Consider the following 26,831-nt stretch of genomic DNA (forward strand, 5'->3'; position numbering starts at 1 on the left):
AATCCCATTGGTGTAGGTTTCTTCGTCTTTTTGAAGATATTACTAAACTGGCTCTTTTGTTGAAGAAAAAACATGGGAGAAAATGCACAGTATTCAGTAGTAACCTGGGAAACGTTGGAACTTGCCCGTTTTGGATACATTTTTACTTTAAAACCCCCAATAATTTTCTTCATTTTCCAATTACATGTGGCGAGATGGCCATTGATACTGCTAATTCAGGCATAATGCCGGCTGTAAAATAAGGTAGCACTTCTAGCAAAATCCATTTAATGTACCTTTAGAAACACAAAGGCATGTCCCTTAAATTGTGAAAGATATTGATTTAAATGCCTTACCAGTTCTGTGAATTCATTATTGCCTAGATCAAGTCGTTCCAGCTGCGTGAGTTTGTTCATTGACCTGCAAGAGATGAGAAAATTACAATCAGCATCAAGCATCCTTGTTTCTGCATTTTTTCCAATTTAATTCATTTTTTAATGAGATTAACCTATAAATAAATGTCTGTTTCTGATAGGCTGATGTTCATTGCTCGGAACCAGAATACTTCTCTTGATACACGTAACCAAGTTTCTTTCCATATGAACTCCACACTAGCCTATGTCTTTAAATGTTGCATTGGTATTCTCGGTTTATCTCAATTTGCGTTGCAGCGCGCGCAATGTAATTCATTTTGTTTACTTATTTATATACTTATCTCCGGTCGGCAGCATGCCGGAGTTTTCTACTCCACACCCTGACCCTCCCCCGCCCACCCCACTGTGCCGCAACACTCCCACTACCAGCCGCTACTGATTTGGACCCCTCTCATTCAGAGATGGAACGTAAGACCAGAGGTTTGCAATTACAAAGCTCTGATTGGCAGGTTTTGTAATTGCAAAAGTCCTACTTGCAATGTACTCGGCATCAGTGGTGCTGAAACAATTGTCAGGATGAGGTTACTCCCATAGGTGTTACCCCACTGAAGTCAATGGGATTGTGGGAATTCCAAAAGTACAAGTGTAGCGAACGAGCCACGCCGATTCATAAGGAGTGTGGTACGGGGTGGTATGGAGCAGGTGGTGCATTTTGCAGCATAAAATTGCAAATATATTACTAAAGCATGGTATGTTGTGGTAGCACATCTACAGACATCACATTTTCAATTGAAATGGCTTCTAAATTGCACAGACATGCAGTGTTACTAATACAACTATAGGGGACACAAATAGGTAATGTGAGGGGTTACAGTGAATATTTATCATTTGCACATCACCAAATAAAGTGTCTTGATTTGTTTGATTGTATTCAAATCTTTGTTTCCCTCACACTTCAGAACCACATGAACATGTGCTTTGTTAGTGCTATCTTAAGTGCTGATGGATTTTCAAAGGGTTGTTGAGTTGATCTATAGGCTTTTACTTTTTGTGTGTGTTTGAAAAAATAAGTTATTCTACAGCCTTTCCTTTCTCACTCCCTATACCCCAGAAATGATTTTCGGATAGTTCACATAGTTCACTTTAAAAAATCCTCACTTGGCACTCACTGAAAGGAACATAAACCCCAATCTCCGAAGTAATAAAATATGCATCAACTTGTCAGAAGACTTATGCTGATACTTGACTCCTGTCTTTGAATGCACAGCAAATGTGACAAGATAAAATCAAAATTTAACGGTGGCTATTTTGCTCATTAACGTTCTGAAATCTAGGATGGGTAATCTGGGGGTGCCCCCGCATCTCTACTTCCAGTGCCTAGGCTCAACATTTTGTGTCACGAAATTAGCAACTAATTAGTCAGTGTTATGACTTCTCAAGATGAAATCTGGTTGAACTATTTTTTTATTAGACAGGATTCATCTGAATCCTTGTGTGTGGCCTTTAAGCACAATGCCAGAGTAGTATGCCCAACAGAGTGCAAATTGGTCACATCACACCTTGTCTTGCAACTAGGCCATTTATACAGTGGGCATTTAGCCTTTCAAAAATTCTACTACTCCAATTGATTTTCTGCAGTGGATCTTTAGTAGGAACGGAAGGAACATAAACTTGTCATGGGTAAGATGCAGATGGGTAGCCATTGGGAAGTTCCTGTTCACCCATAACATTTGAATTTTGTGGGTAAATGTTAACCTTCACAATATTTGTTCACATCAAATGTGTGTACCTACTCTTAAAAGCACATAAATGGCAGCTTATGATTATAACTTTAGTGGAAAAAATTCCCCACACACCCACAAAACATATGCAGCGTACCCCAGGGATCTTCCCTCAGCCCGGCGCTGTTCAACATTTACATGGTCCCGCTCGCACATGTAGCCCGACAGCACGACCTCAACATAATCTCCTTCGCCAATGACATTCAGTTGATCCTCTCCCTCACCAAGGACCACATCACCGCCAAAGCCACCCTCCACGAAGGAATGAAGGCCGTCGCCGACTGAATGAAGACCAGCCGTCTGAAGCTGTACTCGGACAAGACGGAGGTCCTCATCCTCGGCTCCAACCCTTCAGCCTGGCATTACTCCTGGTGGCCGGCGGTACTGGGAGCAGCCACGACACCCACCGACCACGCAGGCAACCTGGGAATCAACCTAAACTCAACGCTCTCAATGACCAACCAAGTCAACGCCGTCTCCTCCTCCTGCTTCAACACACTCCGCATGCTCCGCAAGATCTACAGATGGATCCCTATAGATACAAGAAAGACCGTCACCCAGGCCCTCGTCAGCAGCAGAGTCAACTACGGAAACGCCCTCTACGCGGAAGCCCCGATCAAGCTCATCAAACGACTACAATACATCCAAAACGCATCGGCATGACTGATCCTTGTCGTACCACGCCACGGCAACATCCCCCCCACCTGAGAAACCTGCACTGGCTCCCCGTACCACCCAAGGCACTCCACAAGACCGGCCCTGCCTACCTCAACAGATGGCTCTCATTCTACATCCCCAATCGCCAGCTCCGCTCCACCGACCTCTCACTCGCCACTGTCCCGCGCATCCAAAGAACAACCACCGGTGGGAGATCCTTCTCCCACCTCACCGCCGAGACATGGAACACTGTCCCACTGAGCCTATAACAGACCCAAGACCTGCTGACCATCAGGAGGATACTCAAGACCTGGCTGTTCGATCAGTAGCCCCCCCCCCTCAGCGCCTTGAGACCCTCGTGGGTATGTAGTGCACTTACAAATGATTGATTGATTTGATTGACTGATTTGTGTAAGCAATTTAATTATTAGCTGTGAAGGGTGAAAGCCCCACTCAAATATTAAACACAATCCTTTTCAGGGTGAAGTACTAAAGTCACTAAATTAACCTGTGCTTAAACCTCTAGGGGCTTGGCACAAAAGCAGTCGCACTTAACTCTGAGGCAATGTGTGAAGTATTCATACAGTACTCATAGAGTAAAAAGTGAAAACACAATACCAAGGAAATGGAAACCAATTTCGAAAAAGTTAACTTGAATAAATAAAACAACACCAAAATAATACAAATCTGTTCAGTAGAACTGGAGATATCAGTTTTTATATTTTTAAGTGAAAATAGGTCAAAGAAGCACAAAGTGCCACTCATGGTAATCTTGTCGTACGGAAGCGGGGAGAAAGTCACGAGTTCAGGCCGTCTGCGATGGAGCGTGGGTTATATAAAAGAACCAGATTAGTCCCACTGAAGAGTTAAATTCTCATGTCCAGTGCAAATTGTTCAGTTTGCGTTAGTAGGCAGTGAGGAGGAGACTGCCAGTGCAAGGAGCAGGCAGAGCATCTTGGACAGTTGTTGCTGTAGAACGAAGAGCCAGTCATGCGTTGTGGACGATTGATGCTGTGGTGTCAAAAGCAGTTGCAGCATTTACAAAGCCTACTTCATCTGCATTCCCTCCTATCTGGTTGAGACACTCACCATCTTCTGTGGCTCTCAGCACAGCCTCAGTCAGGACACCATCAGACTGGAGACAAAGAAGTGCAATAAAAGCAAGGAAGGCAACATGTCCTCTCCATATATGTATCTATGGTATGGAATAGCATCCTATTTTTACAACTCTGTTCCAGGGAAGGAAAGAGGTGGACTCCACCTCTTTTAAGAACTCCCAATCATGAAGCAGTATCACTCCAGTACTACTGTCGAAACCCAGACAACCCTTCACTCACTTGTTAACTGTATCCTTTCCTTTTTAACCTGTACAGCGCGGTTCCGTCCTCAGCGTTGAAAAGGTTATATAAACTAAACAAGAGCAAAATGACAGAAATCCACAATACAGTAATCAAAATGTACTGCTTAGAAGGTAAAAACAATTCTGTCCATAGCAAACCACAGATGCAACGCTTTCAACATAAAGTACCTTAGATGCTTTAAAATCATAAACAAAAACAGCTGCAGGGGAGGTGCTGCGTCGGTTTCTTACTCTCACGTAGGGTAGGTGATGCGTTGGTTCCTTGCTGAAGGAGAGGTTATACATTGGTCTCTTACTGTGTGGGGAGGTGATGCATCGGTTTCTTACTACGGCCTGGTGTCCTTGTAGATTTAGCACCCCAGTGTGATTTGTGGGAATCAGGTATGCGTCTGGTATCGATGCGGCGGTGGCAACAGCACTGCGTTGGTCTCTCTAGCCATGGTCCCACGATGCGTTGGTTCTTGCAGCCGCACAGCAGGACCTGTGTCAGAATCGGTGCAGTGATCTCGGACTTCATAGATCGGTGCACTCAATGCGTCATGCAGCAATTTCTCCAGCCGCAGGCAGGCCCTGCGTCGGTTTCTTTAGTGGCACGATGACGATGCATGGAAATTCTTCCCGCATGGCAGCAATGCATCGGAAACAGGGGCCGATGTGTCGTGCTTCTCTTATTTGCGTCTCTTTTCCAGCTCAAAACTGCAAGAACAACTTCCAGAGGCCCAACTCAGCAACAGGCACCTCTTGGCAGGTCAGAACTCCCAGCAAGGAAGTTCAGGGGAGCTGGTGGTCAAGTCTTTGTGTCCCTGAGACTTGAAAACCTGAGGCAAGCTCTACTTCAAGTCCTTGGAGAGCTTCCTTAAGCAAGAGACACAGCACACAGCAAAGTCCTTGTTCTTTTACTTGGCAGAAACAGCCACTGCAGGCCAACCCCAGAGAGCACATTGCAACGGGGCAATACTTCCTCTTTAGTTTCTCAAGCTCTCCTCTTTGGAAAATGTTCCTTTTGAATTCCAGAAATGATCTAAAGTTCTGGGGTCTGGGCCCCAATATTTATACAGCATTTCTCTTTGTTCTATTGTGGCAGAGAGCTTTGCGGTCAATCAAAACCAGGTCTGTCCTCTCTGGTCCTGCTTCCCAGCAGGAGGTGGAGACAGCATTGTGAAAGGCAGACCATGCCCATTCAGGTGCAAGGAAATCTCCTCCCCATACTCTAAATGCAGACCAGCTCTGACTCATCCAGTAAAGGCAGAACACTCATCAACCCCCCCCCCAGTGGCTGTCTAAGAGAATGCACATCCCAAGCCTCTGTCACTCCAAAGTGGTATTTTCAAACACACAATATAAAAATCATCTTTGCTAAAAGATACATTTTTATATTCCGAGTGCAGGCATACTAAACTCCATCTTTCTATTTTGTCCCAATTTCAATTCTATCCTATGGGACAGATAGCCTATCAATAGTGAAAAACGAAATACACTGTATTTCACTATCAGGACATGTCACACACATCATTATATATCCTACCTTTCACATACAATGCACCCTGCCCACAAGGGTACCTTGGGCCTACCTTAGGGGTGCCTTACATAATAAAAAGGAAGGTTAAGGCCGGGCAAGTGGGGGCACTTGCCAGGTCGACCTGGCAGGGAAGACGGCATGCAGACACTGCAGTCACAGGTCTGAGAACCTTTTGAAAGACTGCTTGTGTGGGTGGCACAATCAATGCTGCAGGCCCACTAGCAGCATGTGATTTACAGGCCCTGGGCACACACTATGCACCGTACTAAGGATTTAGTAGTAAACCAAATAAGCCAACCATGGAAACGCCAATCCATAACCACAATTTATAGGAAGAGAGTATGCACTTTGGCACTGATGAGCAGTATCAGGTACAGTGCCCAGAGTAATAAAACCAACAAAAACAGGTCAGAAACAGGAGGCCAAGAAGCAAAAAGTCTGGAGATAAACCCGCTGGAAAAGACAAGTCTAACAGGTGGTAAGTAGAGCAGACTAAAAGAAGTACATGCAGATGGAATGAGTCAAAAGACTGCGAAACACACACACACACACAAAAGCTGGGTCTTGTTGCTTTGTTCAGTTTTACTATGTATTATTACTCTGATAGCATATTTTGTACAATCCATTTTACTCCTTTCTCCATACCCGCTGCCCATCTTGCATAGTCATGTTTACAAGTGTAAAACATTTTAACAAATCAAAACCACACATTGTAATAAAAGCTGTATAATAGCAGAGACTTTACTTGTTCCCCCATGTTTTTTTGTTGATACTAATGTTCAGCTGTGCATCAAAGTCTAAGTCGAAGTCTTAGGTTTTGCTACAACAGCCATAGCTGTATGAAAGACCCCATTTAATCAATGTTTTCAAAAAGTACACTATGAAGTACAGAATGAGAGGAGATGATGGCTTAGCTCTCTTCAGCAGCCTTTCCATAAAGGTTTTGCATTGCTGGGATGGGCTTTCCAAGAAGCCCAGAACTTTTTGAGGATGGTTACATTGTTGCATTTGTGTTCCTGTTAACTTTGCTGATAGGGCGCGCATAGCCTTTTTGCAAGACTAGGGAACGACATGTTACTTAAGATACACTGTGCTTTCTTTGATGTATTTACTTTGCTGACAAAATGACATTTTAATTACTGTCTTTCTCCTACTTGCTTGGTGTTTGGATGAATGAACACACAAGGGTGATTAATAAATCCCTTGTTTTCGTTTCACTTTGCTGTCGTGATAAAATGTTGGGCTTACAGCTTTTTTGTTCACAAATCAAAGACATATTCACAAATAGTTCTTCCTAAATATGCAATGAAAATACTGACCCATTGTCAAAAGTACCAACTATAATTGAGTTTGCCGTGTACAGCACAAATGTATTTTTCGGACTTATTTTCCTAACACTGTTCTTTGAGGGCACAACCTAAGTGTGCTAGGACAGCCTATTAGGCAACGTAACAACATCCTGCTTATATACTGCTGCCCTAGATTATTATGGGGTTTTCTTTTTACGACAGCTGAAGGGAGAAGCAGGGGTAACACAAATAAAATTGACCAACTAGTGCAAACACTTCTCCTAACAAAAAGCCACAAATGTTTGTTTGGCTTACCCTTGTTAATTCAATTCTAACCCGAATCAGTTAGCAAATATCCTCTGGCTTGATGGAAATTCAAACATTCAAAAATAAATAGAGATAGATGAAGAGCACATAAACAAGCAGGATCCTACATTTATACATATAATTTGCCTTCAAAAGAAATTATTTCATATCTGCCTATCAAGACAAAACACAAGCAATGATTTTTACATGCTTTAAAACAGCACTGCTAAGCACAAAGAAAATGGGCAAAATTGCACAGCCTAATGAGGACTTGTTTTTATACACCATTTCATACTACACTTCTGCTGTTTTAAATGTATATATCAGGCATTGAGGGCCCAGATTTATTAAAGATTTGTATTGCTGCAAACTTTGCAGCAGGTGTCCGTGCAGGTAACAACAGTGGGGCCGGGTAAGGGGGATTTTGAGGGACGATGCAGGGAAATTTAATTATTTATTTAATTTTCTCTCAGCATCGTCCCACGGCCCCTCGGCCCCGCCGCTGTTACCTGCACGGACCGCGGCTTGTGCCAAGTAGTTCAAATTCATGTAGAGTCTTGCAATAGCTAGGGTGACTAGACGTCCCGGTTTCCCCGGACACTCCCCGTTTTTGGAGAAATGTCCCGACAAATGAAATGCCCCCCGTTTTTTGAACAGTGTCCGGGTTCAGCACAGAAACGTCCTGGTTTTTGATTAGTGTTCTGGTTGAGCATGAGCGTACATATTCTTTTTGCACTACTTACGGCGTGTGACTTCACTGAGGTGAGCGCTGTAGCAGGAGGAGAAATCCTTACAAGAGAGACATTTTCTCTCGGGATTTCCCTTCTCTTTGTACACGCAGCGCCACCAACGTCATTGTGCCAGCCATCGGCACAACAGCTGGTTAGAACCACCTGTGACCGGCATGACCCTGCTTTTACCACCTGCAGCAAGATTCCAGATTGAACAGCCCTCTGGCTACAGGTAGTGAAGGGTACCGCACTCACAGCGCGAGGGCTCCGGATCATGGACAGGCGGTGAAGCTGTATTGTTCTGCTTCTGTATTTCTTTGACCTATTTCCGTGGGTTCTCCAGCGGGAACTTTGTCCTTCCTTTTGGCACATGGAAAATAGAGCTAGTGCAGGCCAAAAAACGCATCCTTGACCTTCTCAGGACTGCAGTCCAACATGAGTTGGGGAGGGGCGGAGAGGGGGCTGCTGCTTCTCGAGTGATGGGTGGGTGGAGAGCGGCTGTGTCTGCTGCAAGAGGTGTGGCACAGTTCTTGCGGTCGGTACTGAGGTACTTAAGCCAAGCCCTCAGGGAGTTGTGTGGGGAGAGAGGTGGAGTGTTAAAGATCTGTCGGGGTCTGGGCTGGGATGGAAAGCAGAGCTCTGCCCACTGGTGCTGAACCACTGCAGATTGAGCAATGTCAGAGGTGCAAACACGTCAGCCTGGGTGGAGCAAGGAGGAAACCTGACCGCCGGCTCACCCCTGGTGCTGCCCAAAACAAATAAGCCAGGCAGGCACCGCCAGGAGAATGACAATCAAGGTGTGAGGTCAGGAGAGGCGCTCCCTGCCGCCTGCGAGCGAGGCCGTCACCAGCTGCACGCCAATGCAGTGCTGCTGCTCAGCAGAGCGTGGGACGCCTCTCTCTGCGCTGCATACCTCGCCGTGTGCACACTTCGCACATTCTTTTTTTTGTTGCTTTAGTGGTGATGTTTTTTTTTCCTAAAAAAATCGTAGCTATTGTTAGATGAGAGAACACAAGAGGAACGGGATTTTACTTTGAATCCTTTAACATTTCAATTTCTTGGCTCTGGTTGTTTGAAATTCCCTATGTCTTGGTGGGAAGGGTTAGTTGCATCTCTCTACCCCAGATTACCGACACTCATATATAATAATTCCGTTCCGCTCCAAATAGCAGACCAGAGACACTCGCAGATCACATCTGGTCTCCTGAGTCTCAGTCACTTTCAATCCCTCATTAATTAAACAACTCACACTGATTGTTGTATTGTAGTAGCTACTATGTGGTGCTTCACACACCTGGCGAGGAGCTATGAAACTCAGCAACCCCTACAAATACAACTTCCTCTACCTTGGTTACCATATTCTTACTGCTTCAGCACCTCGTCAGAGGTATAAAACACTATAAAAATATCTGTTTAAATGGAATTAATGGTTACTGTCAATAAAAGACCTCTGATTTGTCATCTGTAATGCTCATCTTGGTCTGTGGAGGGAGCTGTCATTTTAGTCCCTTTTCTATGTCTATGACAGCTCTCAAATAGTCCTACTTTTATGTTGATTGTTACTGCAAAACATAGTCCTACTTCTACGTCTATGACCTGTCCCTGTTTTTTGTTTTGAGAATCTGGTCACCCTAGCCAAAGTATTAAGTTTCCAGCCCAAAAGTTATATTGTGAGAGAAATGTGCCATTTTCTTAGTACAAGTTGTGTGTTGAGCTTATCTCTGTCACTATGCATCAAGAAGGGGTTTGGTGATCTTCTTAAATAAGTAGACTGGGTTTTGCATCGAAATCTTATTGAAGGAGGTGTTAAAAAGGGAAAACGCTTTCATTTCTCCAAATCACCCACACATTTCATGTGTGCTGCAGTACACACTACACATACAATGAGTGCGATGCTTCAGAGTTTGTCTAGGTGTAAAACTGTACCCAGAAGGGTATGCTTTCAGTAAAAACCCTGTGCTAGATAGTGCACACTCATCTCTGAATTTTGCAGTGAGAATTTTTGAACAGCCATTTAGTTATATATATTGCTCTGCCAGGGCCGGACTGGGAACCACAACCGGCCCTGGCAAAGTGCTCGGCCGGCCCCACCCTCCCCCTCCCCACTCGGGGGGGTTGGAGGTGCCACCGAGCTCTTTGCCGGGCCGGTTTTCGGCCGTATTTGGTACAGGGCCGGTTTTGCAGCTATGCTGCAAAAAACGGCCCTGTAACAAAAACTGCCCCCATGGTCCCAATACTGGCCCCCACCCGTGGGGCGCACCGGGGATTGCCCGGTGCCCGCTATTGTCAGTCCTGTTCTGTGCTCTGCTCTGTTTTCTGCTCCCGATACCAGAGCTGCGTTGCACTGAAAAAGAATACATCTGGGCCTAATCTTCCTTAGTGGGGTTCGCACTGGTGACCTACATAGGATATTTAAGTGGCAAGAGGTAAATGACTCACTTATTAGCACTTATGCACTATTGCCTTAAGTTTTCTTTGCTGATGTTAATGGCACTCAACAACATAAAAAAGTGCCATAATTATGCCAACATAGACAAAATACATACAATGGTTATTTGCTTCACTATGAGAGCGCTCACTGATGAAAGATGAATTTGGGAAATGAACTCAACCTTATAGTATGTAAAATGGTGTAAAAAGGTGCAATATGCTACTAAATCGCACGTAAGTGCCAATTAGCACCACCAGGCACTTACAGGGATCCGATACTGCTCGGTGCAGTGTCTTAGAAAAACCACTATTCCCAACGGCAAATCTAAAAATGCAAGAAAGTTAGGCCCACACTGAACATAATTTATTCTCATAGACCAAAGTTAGATAGGTGGCAAAAAAATTAGCTTTTAATCTGCACCAAAAAACCTTTCAAAAAGACTCTATTGACATGTCTGGCACTCTGTGTTCCTATTACAAGGAAGACTTTTAATAATAGTCAAATCTACAGGTTGCATCTTATAAAACGTTTAGCTCATGAAATACATACGATTAACACCTGTTGCAAATATTAACCATAATACCAAGGAATAATTTGGCTTAGTTCCTCCAGAAACATTTCAAACAACTGAACTATTGCTTCACAGAATTATGCAGCAATTTCTATAGCTACATAACACAACGCAGATGCACCCAGCCTGCTGCTAGAGCTACAGACTGCACACATGCATCAAACTTTCTCAAGGAACAATTAGTTCTTCACAAATCGTTAGATTTTCGCTTCATCTGATTAGCCGCATCATGTTGGGATGATGTACTCATGTATGTCACCTGTACTATGATAACAACTGATATCACTCTTCATTGTATTGATATTTGAGCAGGTTATTTCCAATATCCAATACTCTCTAAATAAAATGTATTGAGTGCATGCACTGTGTGGACGGATCAGTGTTAAACATCTGTGTTTAATTCTTATTAAAAAAGCCAATAAGGACATACTGCATTGATCTGACTCACAGTACCTTTCTTAACCTTGTTATCAACCACTGACAATGAAAAATTGGAAGGAAATGTTTGGGGGGCTTGGAGGGTGTTAGAAATGAGATTCCTGGTTGGCTGAGGTATGCACCCAGGCCAGGCAGGAACCACCACTCTAGTCATTTTAAGCTAGATAACATACTAAAAGATACCCTGTGCTCTCCCTTAGGTAGCAGTCAAGATTATTTAAGGAGGCAATGTGTAAAGTAGTTGTGCAACACACACACACGCACAGTAACACAATGAATACACCACAACAGGACTCCACACATGTTTATAAAATTAGAATATTATATTATAAATAAAGCAAGACCAGAATAACAACCATCTAATGCATAAAAGTTGAGTTATTGATTGATAAAGAAATAAATGCAAAGAGCTGAGAAGCAAGTTGCACAAAACAGGTTACTTTAGGTTGCGCTGGACCGGGGCAAAGTCAAAGTTTGGGTTGACTTTGTGGACGTGCAGGTCAGCTACAGTACCCACATAGGACGCGGTGAACAAAGTGCCTTTCCTGGTTGCAAGCAACGAAATACGTTGATCTCCTCTACTCAGTAAATACAATTCATCAGTTTCGGTTTGCACAGTCAGGTTGATGTGTTGAAGTCGAGCCTCGGAGTCGGGACTTCAGAGCAACGCTGTGTCGTCAAACCTCACAGTCAAGTTGATGCATAGAAGTTACGTCTCATGGTCGGTTCCTTCAGATCGGTGCAGCGTTGTTGTTGAACCTCGCAGTCAGGTGCCACATCATCGTTGAGCTTCAAAGGGCAGTCTCCAGTTCGGCACTGCGTCTGCATTGAAGGGCAATGCATCAGTTATGATTGGCGCAGCGGTGACGATGAGTCGATATTGTAGCAAAACAGCTGCAGAACCTACTTCTGAGACCCAGAACAGGAGAGGGTGCCTCAGGAAAGGGTAGGACTCACAAATGGCTAGTGTCCAGCAGCACCAGCAGAATTGCAAGAAGTCCTTTGTGTTCCTGGGACTTCAGAAAACAGGAGGCAAGCCCTTGGGGGGGTAAGTAGAGTCTAGCTCTCCTTAAGCAGAGTCAGAGAGCAGCAGGCAGCAAGGCAACAAACAGAAAAGCAGGCCTTCCAGATCAGCAGTCCAGTTGGGTCCTTTAAGCAGGCCAACCGTTCTTTGTCAGAGCTTCAGTTACAAATCCAGTTGTGTCTGATTTTAGGGGGTCAGAGACCCAGTACCTATACCCAAAAGTGTCTTTCATGTGGGGGTGGCTTAACAGCAGCTTCCTGAAATGCACAAGGATCCCTTTCAGTCCAGTCCTATCTGCCAGGCTACCTGTGGGTGGTGATCAGTCTTGTGTGAGGACAGGACACAGCCTATTCAAGTGAAGTGTTAGCTTCTCCCTTCTAACCTTCTCAGGAAAGACCATCTGAATGCAGATGTATATAGGTGGGTACTCTGACACACATATCCTTCCTGTGTTGTGGCTGTCTAGAGGGAGTGCACAAAGTGTAGCTGTCACCCACCCCAGATTTGTACTGGAGACAGGCTGTCAAACACCCAGAGCAGTAAGTGCAGAGAAATGTCCAGTTTCTAAAAGTGGCATTCTAAGACAGTAATGTTGAATTCAACTTCACCAGTAAGGAGGGTTTCACATTACCGTTCCAAACAAATGAAACATGAAAAAGCTACTTGTTACATCCAAAAGAAGTTCATTGGTAGCCATGAGGTAAGTTGTAAGTAAGAGGTTTATTAGCTTAGTTACATTAGTTGAGCCCCACCAGGAGCAGCATCCTTGCTGCTCAGGCCACACTCTCAAACTGTCTCTCTCTCCACTCCACCAGGCACTCCAACATTCCACTCCCTCATCAAGCATTAAAACATTCCACATAGACATCACATTCATGCTGGCTGTGCAGCAGGGAATGGGTAACCAGGGAAAGGAATAGGAACTCAAGGTATTACACAACTCCTCTTTGATCAGTAATTACAGCTTGAAAGTGTATTAAGAATTTCTCAATGCTAGCCTATGAGATGAGTTGGCCTCACAGTAGTGAAAAATGAAATAGGCTATGTGTCACTTCCAGGACATTGCAAACAGAAGGGTACATGTCCTCCATTCTACTTACATAGCACCCTGCCCTTAGCGTTACTTAGGGCCTACCCTAGAGATGAAGCATATGTAATAAAAAGAGAGATTAAGGCTTGGCAAGAAGTGTATATGCCAAGTCGAAGTGTCAGTAAACTGCACACACAGGCACTGCAGTGGCAGGCCTGAGACAGGTTTGAAAGGCTACTCCAACCTATCTCAGGCCTGTGGCAAAATCAGTGCTGAAGCCCACTAGTAGCATGTAAAGGACAGGCCCTGGGTATATGCTATACCAATTTATAATGGACTTACCAGTACAACAAATATGTTAATCCGATATTCACCAATGTCATCATGGTTGGGGTCGACGTACAGGCACATTAGCACTGGTAAGCAGAAAGTGGGGAGATCTACCCAGCCTCTAGGGAGTTCTCATCACATAGGCAAAGCAAAACATATACCATCAGCATTGGTGTGGTCTAACACAGGTCTGTATTCCATTCTGAAGTCCATACCCTGTAGGGAAATGGAGCACCTCAACCATTTTGGAGTCTCATCCCTCATTTGCATGAGCCACCTAAGGGGTCTGTGGTCATTCTGAACCAGGAATAGACTGTCAAACAGGTATGGCCTCAACTTCTTCAGAGCCCGGACCACAGCAAAAGTTTCTCTCTCAATAGCACGCCACCTCTGTTCCCTGGGGAGTAACCTCGTGGAGATGAAGGCTACAGATTGGTCTAGGCACTCCTGCTCTGAGGCATCTGTTTGAATGATAAACTCATTGGAGAAGCCAGGGCCTTAAGCACAGGAACTGTGCACATGGCTTGCTTAAGGGAGGTAAATGTAGTTTGGCATGCCTATGTCCAAATCACATTACTTGTCTGCTTCTTCATAGTCAGTACAGTGAACAGGGAAACAATGGTGCCATATCCCTTCACAAACATCCTATATTATCCAGTGAGGCCCAGTAATGCTCTGACCTCAGTCTTGGTTTTGGAGGGCAGCCATGCCATGATGGTTTCTATCTTTGCCTAAAAGGGCCGTACCTTCCCCCTGCCCACCAGTCCCAAGTACACCACAAGACCACTGCCCGATATGGAACTTGCCTTGATAGTCAGGCCTGCCTGTTGCAGAGGCTGACGCACAACCTGGAAGTAGAAAAGGTAGTCCTTCCAGCTCCTATTGAAAACAGCTGTGTCATCCAGAAAAGCAGCAGAGACAAGCAAGGACCTTGTTCACCAGCCTCTACTAGGTGGTAGGGACATTCTTTAATCCAAAGGCCTGAACTGGTAGTGGTCATCCGGAGTGGAGAAGGCTAACATCTCCTTTGCTCCCTCTGTTAGGGCAATCTGACAGTAACCTGATGTAAGATCAAAGGTACTGAGATATTGGGCAGCACCTAACCTGTCGATCAGCTCATAGGCCAGGGGCATGGGTGAGAATCTGTCTTAGTCACTGAATTCAGCCCATTGGTTTGTGGACGGTACGGGGTAGATGACGTGTATGTCACTCCACACTCCTACCACATTGACTGAATATTAGTAGACGTGAAGTTTGTTTCCCTGTCAGACAAAACTTCCTTGGGGAAACCCACTCAGGTAAAAAGTAGGGGTAAGCGTAGTTCGCGAAGTAGCGCTACGTGTTGCTACGCAAAGTGCACTTCGCACTACGCGAGCTATGCGTAGCACTACGCGAACTGCGTAGTTGCATGTTCGCACTGTGCAAGATGTCGTTTTCAATGATTGCACTGTGCGGACAAGCAGCCGGCACAATGTGCAATGATTGAAAACGGCATCTTGAACAAAGCGAGCTATACTTTTCTGCCGCTCGAGTAGATTTTTACTCGAGCTGCAGCTTTCTCAACGCGGACTGGTAGTTTCTCATCGCGAGCGGTCGCGAGCATGCTCGACCACTCACAATGAGAAACCTGAACTCCCCGCATTGAGAATCTCGCCGGGATGTTTATTTTCCATGCTCGCGATCAGCAACTTGATGTTCCTTGATCGCCATCAAGGAAAAAGTCTCGCGAGGATGTCATTTTGCTTGCTCGCGGTCGCCAACTTGGCGTTGACGACCGCGAGCAAGCAAAAAATTACTGCTACACCACGCATGTTTGCAGTGTGCTACGTGCAATTCGCGTAGTGCAAAGTTGCATCAAACTTCGCAAACTACGCGAGCGTAGCGTAGTGCTTTGCCCAGGGTTAGTAAAAAGCCTCATCAGGGCCATTGCCACTACGAGTGCAGTGGTAGTCCTCACAGAGGTTTTCTCTGGGTACCTATTGGCATGATCCACCAGAACAAGGATGAATCTGTTGCCTGATGCAGCCTGGAAATCCATAGGCGCACCCTCTTAAAGGGGGTGGTAACAATAGGGATCAAGAGGTGCTTTTGGCTTCTGCCCTGTCTTCCCGGTCGCATGGCAGGTCACACACGTCCTACAGAACGCATCTGAGGAATCTTGATCCTAGACCAATAGAAGTCGGGGACAAGCCTTGCAAAGACCTTGGCCTAGGTGTCCTGCCATGGCAATTTCATGAGCTAGCTCCAGTAAGAAGGCCCTGTAACCTTGGGGCACCACCAAGGCCCTTGATGTCCCATGCTCAGGAGCCTTAGGCTCACTCTACAGGAGGTTATCCTCCCAGTAAACGTGGTGACCACCATAGACATCACCTGCTGCTTGGGCTTCAGCCTATTGCCCCATGCCCACACAGGCTGGGCACTCCCCTTGTGCCCTACAGAACTCTTCCCTGGTGGGTCCTTGTAGTATTCTGTATTGAAATTATCTTGTTACTCCCTTCCTACCTGCTCAGCCAGTGTAAATGTGCTGCCTGGAATGTTGGTGTGTTGGACATGAATGGAATGGTTGGGTGCCTGGGAACATAAGTGAGACAGTTGGAGCATAGGCTGAGCAGCAGGCAGACTGCTCCTGGTAGGGCTGCTTCACATGAACTCTACAATTGGCAACTACAACATAATAAATCTACATAAGGTACATCTCGGCTACTGGACTTAATTACTACAGTCCTCCTTCCACATGCAATCTAGAAAGCTCAGGCTAGGCACCTGGGGAAGAGAGGTCCTCCTCAGTAGGCTCCATGGTGGCCACTGCAAGTGACCCATCCAGCTCACTGGGGGATATTCAGGGGCTGGTTTGCCACACCCTCTGCCTTTCCCCTTGTTAGCAGCTGAATGTGCCATTGTTCCAGCTTAATTTCTTTTTGATTTCCATACTGGGCAGCCATAAACCCTATGGTAGAACAGATCCAGGCAGGTAACCCTAACATCTCCACGTGAGCCTTGAGCTCCACGTCCTTCCAGGTAGTATGCTCAAGGTTATTACCTAACAAACAGTCCACAGATCTTGCAGGGCTTCCTGCAACTTTCAGAAACCCTGCCACGCCCACTCTAATGGAGCAAGAGCCACAGGATAGTGATCCTCTCCATGGTCAGCCACCACAACCTGGTGGATAGTATTGGAGGACACATGGATCTTTGGACCCATCTCACTGTCACCCAGGGACACTAGGGTAACCCACCAAACTAAACCCATCAACTGGGACAAACTCCTCCCTCAGCACTATGCTAGCCACCCCTGGAATATTTCCTCCAATGGAAGGGTGTGCTGTTTCTTGGCACATGGGATCCCCTTGTAGGGTCCATACTCATTGTGCTCATAGCACTTTGGAGTAATGAGCTGCTGACGTTTGTCTGTTTCTAACCCAGAGGTACGCCTCCTCAGCAAACCTCCTGGAGTCAGTAAGCTTGCCATCAACCAGGTGTTTGCACAGCTCTGGAAAACAAGTATCAAGAATGTGTTCCTTTGAAAACATGTTGACAACTCCTCATAATCATTAACTTTGCTGCCCCTCACCCAGCCATTCAGTGCCTTACCAGTATAGTCCAACAAATCCATCTATATTTGTGTAGAGAGTTTGTGACTGACCCTGAACTGTTACGTGCACCTCTCACGGGTCAGTCCAAACGTACTTATTAAAATGGTCTTCATGGCAGTGTAGTTGGTCTTGTCCTGCACCTATAATGTAACTAGTGTGTCCCTCCCCATCAAGGGCATGTACCGCCAATGACTAGCCCCCATAACACCTCTGGAACCCTGTGCACTTTCAAAGCCTCTTCATAGGCTGCCAACCATTTATATATGTCTTCCCCCACATTATAAATGGTCACCATATCTTTTGGGAAATGAACTCATGTGAAGACACTGCAGGTATGCTGCCATCAATATTGTTGTTGCTGGGCCCCAATTGGAGGGCTCTGATATCTAGCTGTCCGAGTCCAATCTCATGGGAAATCTTCCTTTTCTCGATAGCCAGCCTCTTCTCTTCTAGAGCTTGCTCTTCCTCTTGTTTAGGTAGGGCTTGCTCCCTGTTAATCTTGGCAAGCTCTAGTTTGAGTTTTCTCCCCTCCCTCCTGTCCACCAGCTCCTCTGAGGACAGGTTCTTTGAGAAAACTCTGTTGCCTGGTGCAGCAGCACAACAAATATGCCAATCTGCTATACACCAATATCCTCATGTTTAGGGGAGAAACACATGTACTATAGCACTGGTTAACAGGGGTAAAGTGCTCACAGTCCTCACAGTCCTAAGGCCAACAAAAAGAATCAGCAAAACGTGGATGCAAAAGGCAAAACGTATATTGGAAGATCACACTAAGGATGCCAGGTCTAACATAGGATTTTAAGTGAGTGGCAGACACCAGTAATTTTTCAAAGTCCCATATAGTGATTGTCAAAGCAAACCTGGTGCTGCTACTTGAAAATCATTTAGACCAATTGCAAACAAGAGAGAGTTAGGATACCCGCCATGAAGAATGCTAAAAAGAGCAGTAAGGGAAATGCAGAGTTTTGCAAGCCAGCGTTGGAGCTACCTAGCAAAAAATAATGAATCCTTGAACATCACAAGATAATAGGAAAAATAAGCGAAACAAGGAAAACATAAAGAACTTTTGTCCCTTGCAGAATAGGATGTATATATTGGGCAAAGTCCTCAGTATAAAGGCAATGAAGGAAAACTATGACAATGCAAAAAGTAAAAGGCAACTGGGTTGACAGTCAAATCTCAATACTTTAGGTTTTGATGTTTTAGTCAACATTTCCATAAAAAACAGAACACTGTCATACAGCAGCCACTTCCCCAAACTCCTGCACATCATTTGAAAACTACAAAGTTCGTAACCAGAATTAGCATGTCATCTTGCCTCCCCCTTCCTAACAGCCTCCATCCAGTGTCTTGTTTCCACAAAGCAGAGAATCATAGGAATCTTCTTTCAGGGTCTTCATAGTAGTTCTGCTACCACCCCCCACAATCACATCAGTTTATCTAGAGTCAATGCAACTATCTACATTACTGGCCTCTGTTTCTGTACCCTGCAGCATCTAGCAAACTGTGGGTGGGATCATGCATACTGCTTTGAAATATTTTTGCTATGAGAGTTTACAGAACATCTGCTATATAAGACATACCATGAGGGTCAAATCCTCTTCAAAGCAGGACAGTTGACCCATTATCTCCAATGCCAGTTTTAAGCTAGTAAGTATTTTGGTTGGCATCACTTCTATTTGCCATCCAGTAGATTTTGCTTGCTGTGCTCTCAATAGCACCTGTGTCATCTTTAGCCCCATATGAGAATGAAGCTGAAATACCCATCTCTGGCTTCCAATACATTGCCCAACAAAGACACAGGGCGGGCCCTAAAGAGCGATATGTTAAATGTTGTGTTAATTGTGTCTAGTAACCAAGCTGGAACTAGGGGTACGGGAGGTGCTGCAGCACCCCCTTAATACCTGAAAAAGTTAAATGGAGAACGAACAATAGTGGGGCCCTTCAAAGGTTTATCTTCCAACAGCATTTTTTGTGTTTTTAAAGGAACACTTAAATATGTATGATCGGGCAGCACCCACACTCTAAAATCATTACAGCACCTCTGCTAGTAGCTCCTCCAAATAAGAACATCTCTAGCTTGACCAAATAGGAACATTTCTATAAGACATTAAGGAGAATGCTTTCACCCCACAACTTAGGCAACATCTATCAGAAAAGCCCAGGCACAATTTTTGAATTGTACCGGAGTATAATACCAGCAGTACATTAACTTGCACTGCATGTCTCTACTCACTATACTCCTTGCTGTTTCAGTACCTTCAGTCAGTATGTTTGATTTCCTGACTGCAAATCTGAAAGTTCTGTGACGAGTTCCTTTTGCTGTACCCTCTGGTATGGACCCTTTTACACCCAACAGTTTGTAGAGGTGTGATGCCAAAACCTATCTCCTTTTTGGATTGTATCAATTTCTTTAAAGCCTATAAGTGCTCTTGCATCCTACTGTTGCATTTATGGTTGTAGGACCCGAAGACTTTTTCTGTTCAGTAAAATTGTTTGGCTTAATAGAAGTCAAAGTCCACTTTAACCTGAGAAAAGGGTTTAATAAGATCCTGTTTAAAGATATTCCCCATCTTTGTCCACCTCTTCAGATGCCAGTCTTCAAAACCTTTACCTACAAAAGCAGGGATGAAAACCAGGTGGCACCCAACAGGCATAAAGGATGGAAGGAAAGGACGTAAGAGCCAAAAAAACACTCCCATAAGACCATTAAAGATCTCATCACTGCAGAGGTGTAAACCTTTTTGCCTTTGAAAGCCAAGGGACCAATCATAGTGGGTCACCAGCCATTGTGTGGTTCACAAAGCACCACTGTTTTTTGGATTCACCTCTGCACCTGCCTGCCAAATATGAGACTAGAGAGGATTAACACATTTGAATACTTAGGGGTCACCATCAATCAAAATCTGACTTGGGATACACATCGGACAAAGGTCAACATCAAATTGGCCCAGCTAACGGGTGGTATCTCAAGGATGGCAAATAGATCTACCCACAAACCTCTCGGTCCAGTGCTTCAAATTTAGAAAATGCAGGCCTGGGGGGCAGTTACACATGGAGGGGAATTGTGGGGGCACATACCTTCCCAAGATCTATCAATCAAGGAGAATAAATTTATCCGGCAGATGGTGGCTTTACCACCAAGAACTCCACTCCTGCCGCTCAGATTAGATCTGGGCCTAATAGCCATCGAGGAAGAATTGGGGCTTAAACCCTTAACTTTCTGGCGCAGAATTTGGAGTACTCCGGAACTCTTGTGCTACAGAATGGAGCTACAAGAAATTTTATCTCTAGCAAAAGCAAAGAATATTCCCTGGCTGAAATATATAAAACATACTTGCGAGAGCCTAGGAAGGCCGGAACTGTGGCTGGATCCAGCCAATGCTTGTAACAGGGTATCCCGTAAATCCTTATCGAAGGATTATTACGAATTCAAAATAACATCATTATTACAGAATTCAAGTATGGGGTCTTTAACACAATCATTTATTAAAACTAAAGACTCCTACCAACGGGAACTTGTCCTTGACAATATTAGTCCTGTATTGACAAGGAAACTTTTTCTCCATGGAGGTATGGCACACTCCCCCTCAAAGCATTTAGCAGTACCTGGTCCCATCCCCTGTCCTCAGACCTATGTCCAGCATGTTTGCAACACCAGGAAACCGATTTGCAGGTTATTTTTTTCTGTAAGGCATACCACAAACCAAGAAAGTATTGGCTTATCCCCCTACTTAAAAATCTGGGGTTCAGGCTCTATTTGTCTGCTTACAGAATATTGAAAACAGATGTATCACCTTCAACTGTGTTTGCGGTAGCACAATTTTTAACTGCGATGTGGCATATTCGTTCCCGCTGTATGCAATGACATAGATTTGGTACAGTTTTTAAAATTGTAATATGTATTTCTGATTTTTAAATTGACATTTAATGTATGATGTACGATAGGTAAACCTTTGTCATTCTCTTTTGTGTTCGCCGGGATAGGAATTGTAAATTTTCCCTTTTTTTAACCATTTTTGATAGATTGTAATAATATTTTGTATTATATTGTCTCTACCTTTTATGATCTAATTGATCGAAATAAAGGAATAATGAATGAATGAAATATCTAAATGCACTGTTCGTTAATATCTGGCCACATCCAGGATTCCCAGTCTCCCTTCACTTAGGCCATGGATCATTTGCTTTTTAGATCATTAATTCTGCTTTAGTCATCAATTAGAATTTGAAGTCAGTAAAGTATGCCAGGGGTGACCTGTAATGGAAGTGTCTGGAAAACATATATCAGTAGTTGTCGTTTTGACAGCTGCTATGCTACCGACCAGTAGCAAGCCCATGTGGCAACTTCTTCGACTCCTGTTGACCTTACCATACTAGTTGGGAGTTGTTAAACTGGATTATCTTGTATGTTGTCTGGGCCAACTGAACTCTTGTGTCTACCTCCGAATTCCAGCATTGAGGAATCTCCATTCTCAAGTCAGTCTCCACCCCCTTCAGTGGAGAGAAAGGACCTCCAAATATCGCAAATTAATTTTGATACTGGAAATCCACAAGCATATTCAAAGTTGTGCTATTAATGGCAGGAATGTATTCTATCGGTCTGATAGAAACAGGAGAATATTGTTTTATACATTGGCAATTGCAATTTATTCGTCCTTTTTTAAATCCCTTCTATTGCCCTGTTACTGCTAACGTGGTTTGGTAGGGCTCTATGTAGATCACATCTGGGTGGATGGTTTGTTAGAGCATGACCTTCAGAAAGCTTGTAATTATTATTACTTCTAAGTTAAGGAACAAGATTGGGGGTTAAGCTGCACTCCTTAGAGTCCTTGACCAGCTTCAGGAAAACCCACGATAAAGGCTTCACACAGTGAGTGACTGTTCAGTTGATTTTGTAAAAAAGAGTTGCAGGCAACAGCCAACTTTGGATCAAGGAACTTATACATATGCAATCAATTGACTGGAAGAGGAGGATGCAGCATTTAACTAGGGATATAACAAATGACTGGCATGTGACAAGGGTCTCTCAATTTCATGGCTGGTGTATGTCAAAAAAACATTTGATGAGATGGGCTTAACTCTGATATTTACTGATAGAGCATCCTGTGCTGTTAATGACAGAAAGCAAGTACAGCATTATTGCTAGCTCAGTTACAAGTCGATAGGAAAAACGCTGAATGTTTGAAAACATCCATTTTAAGTTATTTGCACCTAAATCCTGAAACTACTCCTACTAGTTACTCATGGAATACTAGAGGATCTTGGGTGTGGTCATTATTGTTCTACTTTAGAGCCGGCATGAGTAAATATTTGCATTGCTTTCCGCTTGGATATCAGCAAAAATTAGGAAGCAAATTATGCCCATGTAATAATGCTTCTAGCCAATCAATCCTACACTTCCTCTTTTTTGTGATTTTTATAATATTTCTACCAAGAGATACTTAGTTCCTTTTTCTAAAACTTAGGAATTTTCGTTATTGTGTTTCTGGCCTACCATTATCTTCAACAACTTTCAGATGAAGAGACCTGTTCCTGTGTAATCTTATTCTCTATGCTCAGCTGTGCAATCACGATGCACTGTGCACTTAGAGTAACTGAGTCATTCCTGATGCTTTTTATTCTTTTAATCTCAGGATCTGGTTTAAGAATTGTGTGGGCGAAATATGTTTTATTAAATTATTTGTGCACCTTAAAATGTATTTGGTGGCACTGTATCGCTGGCTTTTATGTATTCCACGATTGTGTATTGTCGGCTTTTATGTATTTTTATGAATCTGTATCCTTTTATGGTTAATGTATTAACTGACTAAAGTTTATATTGATTGACTGACACATGTACAATCAATTGACAATTGATTAAACCACTACATTGTGGATTGTGTACTTCATGTATTGAGTTAACAGGGCCTTTGAGCACGTTAGTCCCTGCAAAAGTATTATAAAGCATTTCTGAGTGATTCCTATCGGTATGTTGTTTTTTATAAATGGCCTTAATTACCCCAGTTTCATTGGAATACGGAGTGCCTCATGTTTGGTTTTGACTTTACAATAATTGAGGCACAAGAGGATCAGGGTTGTCATCATTTCCACTCTACTGTATGAGGAGTCGCAAGATTTTAGGAATGAGACAATGTGGCATATTTAACCCAGGGTGTTGATCTGCAAGGCAAAAGATTGGTTGGAATCAAAAAGAATATTTACACGGAGGTCGAGATATGGGTTTCAAAGGTTGTGGGTCTAGAATGGTAGTGAATTAGGTTCAGTGACCCCAGTTATTAAAATAGAGGGTGCAGCACCATTTATGCACAGGAACCCTGCCTTATTTAATAGAATGTATTTATTTTAGTTACTTGAGTATTATATAGTGCTGGCTAGACCCGGAGGTATCAGAGTGTTTTACATGAGGATAGTTACTTAGGTTACAAGTTACACATTGTTACAGAAGGTACATCAGTTACAGGTTACATCCATTGGAATATGTGGAACAAGCAAGAAGTGATGCTTGATAGATCCACTTATGGTTGGATAATGTGTCAGCACACCTATTTCCCATGCGCATACATTTGGTACTGTTTGAGCAGCTGAGCTAAGGGAAAAAGAAAGTACCAGTTGGATGATTGATTGATAGTGGGTTTCTAAAGCGCTAGAATCGACTCCCGAAGCAGTATCCCTGCGCTGTAGACCGCTGGGGAACCCGTCCTGGCTTTCCCTGTGAGATGGTCCCTACTGGGTATCTCCAAGGTGAAACCAGGCATCCCCGGCGTATGTGGGGGGCCGTTGTGGAGATGAGGCAAGCTAATGCCCAGAGTTGCCGAGTGTGATCCCTGGTTAGAGTAGGCACCGAGGCGAGAATTATCAAGTCCACTGACCCTGGTCCTCGACCCTGCCACGTCCGGAATGAAACCCTGGTCCCAGGCCCTCCTCTGCTTCTGGGTCTGCCGCCTCTAACCAGTGAGCCACACCACTCCACCCAGTGAGCCACACCATGAAGAATGCAGCTAAACACTGTTTGTGTGTTTGATTTGAATTATTTGAACCTGACTTCTTGTCTGCAACTGATGTGAAATTAATGAAGCCATTGCAATGCAGGCTAACAAATGGCCCTCTACTGCTTGAGCCTCTCCTGCTACCTTCTATGATCTATTGCATCATAGGTGGGAAAAAGGTGAAAGAGCATAAGGAAAGTTTGTTATCCTCACTCAGCTAGAGGAGGAGTTCTTTCCTAATATTAAACAGCATGCGTTATGTGTAGTAGAATCCATACATTTGGCCAAGGTAGCGAGGATTCAGTTCCAAAAGGTGTCCCTTCAGTTTCCACTCTAGAATCATTCGTTTTTCAGGATTTTGGGTCAGCAGCTATTTTCTTTCAGGAGCGGAGTCCTATTGTTCCAGGGGGCAGAGACTGTGCCATAGGGAAGTTTGGCTACTGCCATGGTTGGGAGGAGAATTAGTAGAGGTATGAAGTGAAGCATGGGGCCAGAGAAGATTTGAATGCCTTTGCATTCTATTTCAGAACGACAGCTGTAAAAGAGACCAATGAGTATTGTAGCAGTGAGGTGGCATTAAGAAGCACGTCTAGGAACTGTATAAGAGATTGATGAATGCAAGTGGTCTTGGCCTCAAATAACTTTAAGTGGTCTTTCGAATATTGGATGAACAGATATAACTATTTAGGGTGTCTATAATATACAGTTTATGGCAGTAGGGAACACTGCGCTAAATAGCGTACATCAATATCTTTTCCTTATATATACATCTAGTATATGCTCTAAGGTGGGGATACAACTCCTGCCAAGGGTTGTAACAATAGGCAAACAGACTATGCCAACAATTTCACCACAAATTCTCAACCTGAGCAACTCTAGAAATTGTAAATGTCCAATCAATAATAATTTTTCCAAGATGGTGCAGTTTTCTGTATCTTCTTTATTTCATCCAATATAAATTCTTAATTCCAATCCAGTCACTGGGTACAAATCACCAAAGTTTTTCTTCATATACAAGTAGCCAACTGATCTTGCCAACACGTGTTTCGTCTGGCTTTACAGCCAAAAGACTTCATCAGGGCAATCTTGCAATATTTAGATTGGATTATCAGATAAGTTAGATTCTCAATAGCGAATTCCTCTTATTCACACTTTTTAAATATCTCGCTCGTGACCATCATCCTGCAGCAGAACCCCATTTAAAATTGATGCAAATCTCAACTATCAGTAAATCATCATATTTAGGGTGTCTAGGCTAGACTTTTCCTGGTCGATACTGAATATCTCTGTCACCAGATTGGGTGTTTCAAGAAATGCCACACCAGAACTCACCTAGTATGGCATATTTCCGACTCCTGGTAGTACTGCAAGTGTGGCTGTAAATATAGTAATGGATGGTAATATAAAAAATACAAACTACTTCCTCCTGCCTCTAGATGCTGCTTACGGACGCCATCAAGAATCGTGTTGGGGATCCTCAAAACTGTATTGCTAGGTGAGCACAGCACATTGTCATCTCACACCTTGTAGGTTTTGAGGTGGATTTTAGCAATCTATTCAAATCAGAAATTTGTGGACACATTGGTTACCTATCTGTCACTTGTATAATATTTCAGAATCAGATTGTGTTGATTCAGATTGCTTCTTGTGTTTTACGGAGATTATTTTCACATTTATTTTAGGAACTTATTTAACAAACAAATTCTAATTAATGCAGGTTGGCAGCCGTTTGTAATGTTATACTGTATACTCTATATGCTACTTTAATGTATGAATTTGGCTAGTAAATTCAGGGCAGAATTAAATTTATGTCCCAGGACTATAAACTGGGCTTTAGTTCCTGTGTCCCATGATACATCAAAATACACATCCACCAAATACAAAATTATTTTATAAAATTGGATATATTTTATTATCAGCACAATGTTTGGATAAATATTGCAGGCTGCTATTTAGTTAATAATTGTGGTTAGCTCTGATCTAATTAATTAAAATCAAGAAAAAGATTACAACACTTAAAGAATGTTATTGTGCCTCCATTTCTTTGGGAGATAAGGTAAATATATAGGAAGTTGACAATAGATGTATGGATTTTGGCCATCCTGACCTCAAAGAACTCGAGGTGGTCTTTGCAATGTTAATGTATGGGGAAAGCTAACTTTTTAGGGTGTTTACATTGGCATTTTTCTGGTGGTTGATGTTTGCTTTCTCTGATAGGATGCATCGAGGAAACGTTTTCCGCCTTTTTGACTCTCTTTCCAGTATGATCTGCTGTGTCTTTTATTGCAGATTTTGTCCTCTTCATTTCTTTGTTTATTTCATAACCATTGTATTATCTGATGCATTTGAGTTCAGCAGTTTCCTCACTGAACTACTTGTTGGCAGTTTTATTTCCCACTTGCAGTGTACTGGGGGCCGCAGATGCT

General features: G+C 43.6%; 1 protein-coding gene across 1 annotated transcript in view; it reads right to left on the reverse strand.

Moving 5' to 3' along the window:
• The window catches only part of LRRC7 (leucine rich repeat containing 7), a 2,053,453-nt gene that overhangs the window by 879,649 nt on the left and 1,146,973 nt on the right, over positions 1–26,831 (reverse strand). The window contains exon 9 of the mRNA XM_078668793.1: positions 336–399. Within this exon, the coding sequence (XP_078524919.1) occupies positions 336–399 (64 nt within the window). The remainder of the gene's footprint in view (positions 1–335; positions 400–26,831) is intronic.

This window comes from Lissotriton helveticus, chromosome 1_2, assembly GCF_964261635.1.
Source record: "Lissotriton helveticus chromosome 1_2, aLisHel1.1, whole genome shotgun sequence".
NCBI classification, from domain to species: domain Eukaryota; kingdom Metazoa; phylum Chordata; class Amphibia; order Caudata; family Salamandridae; genus Lissotriton; species Lissotriton helveticus.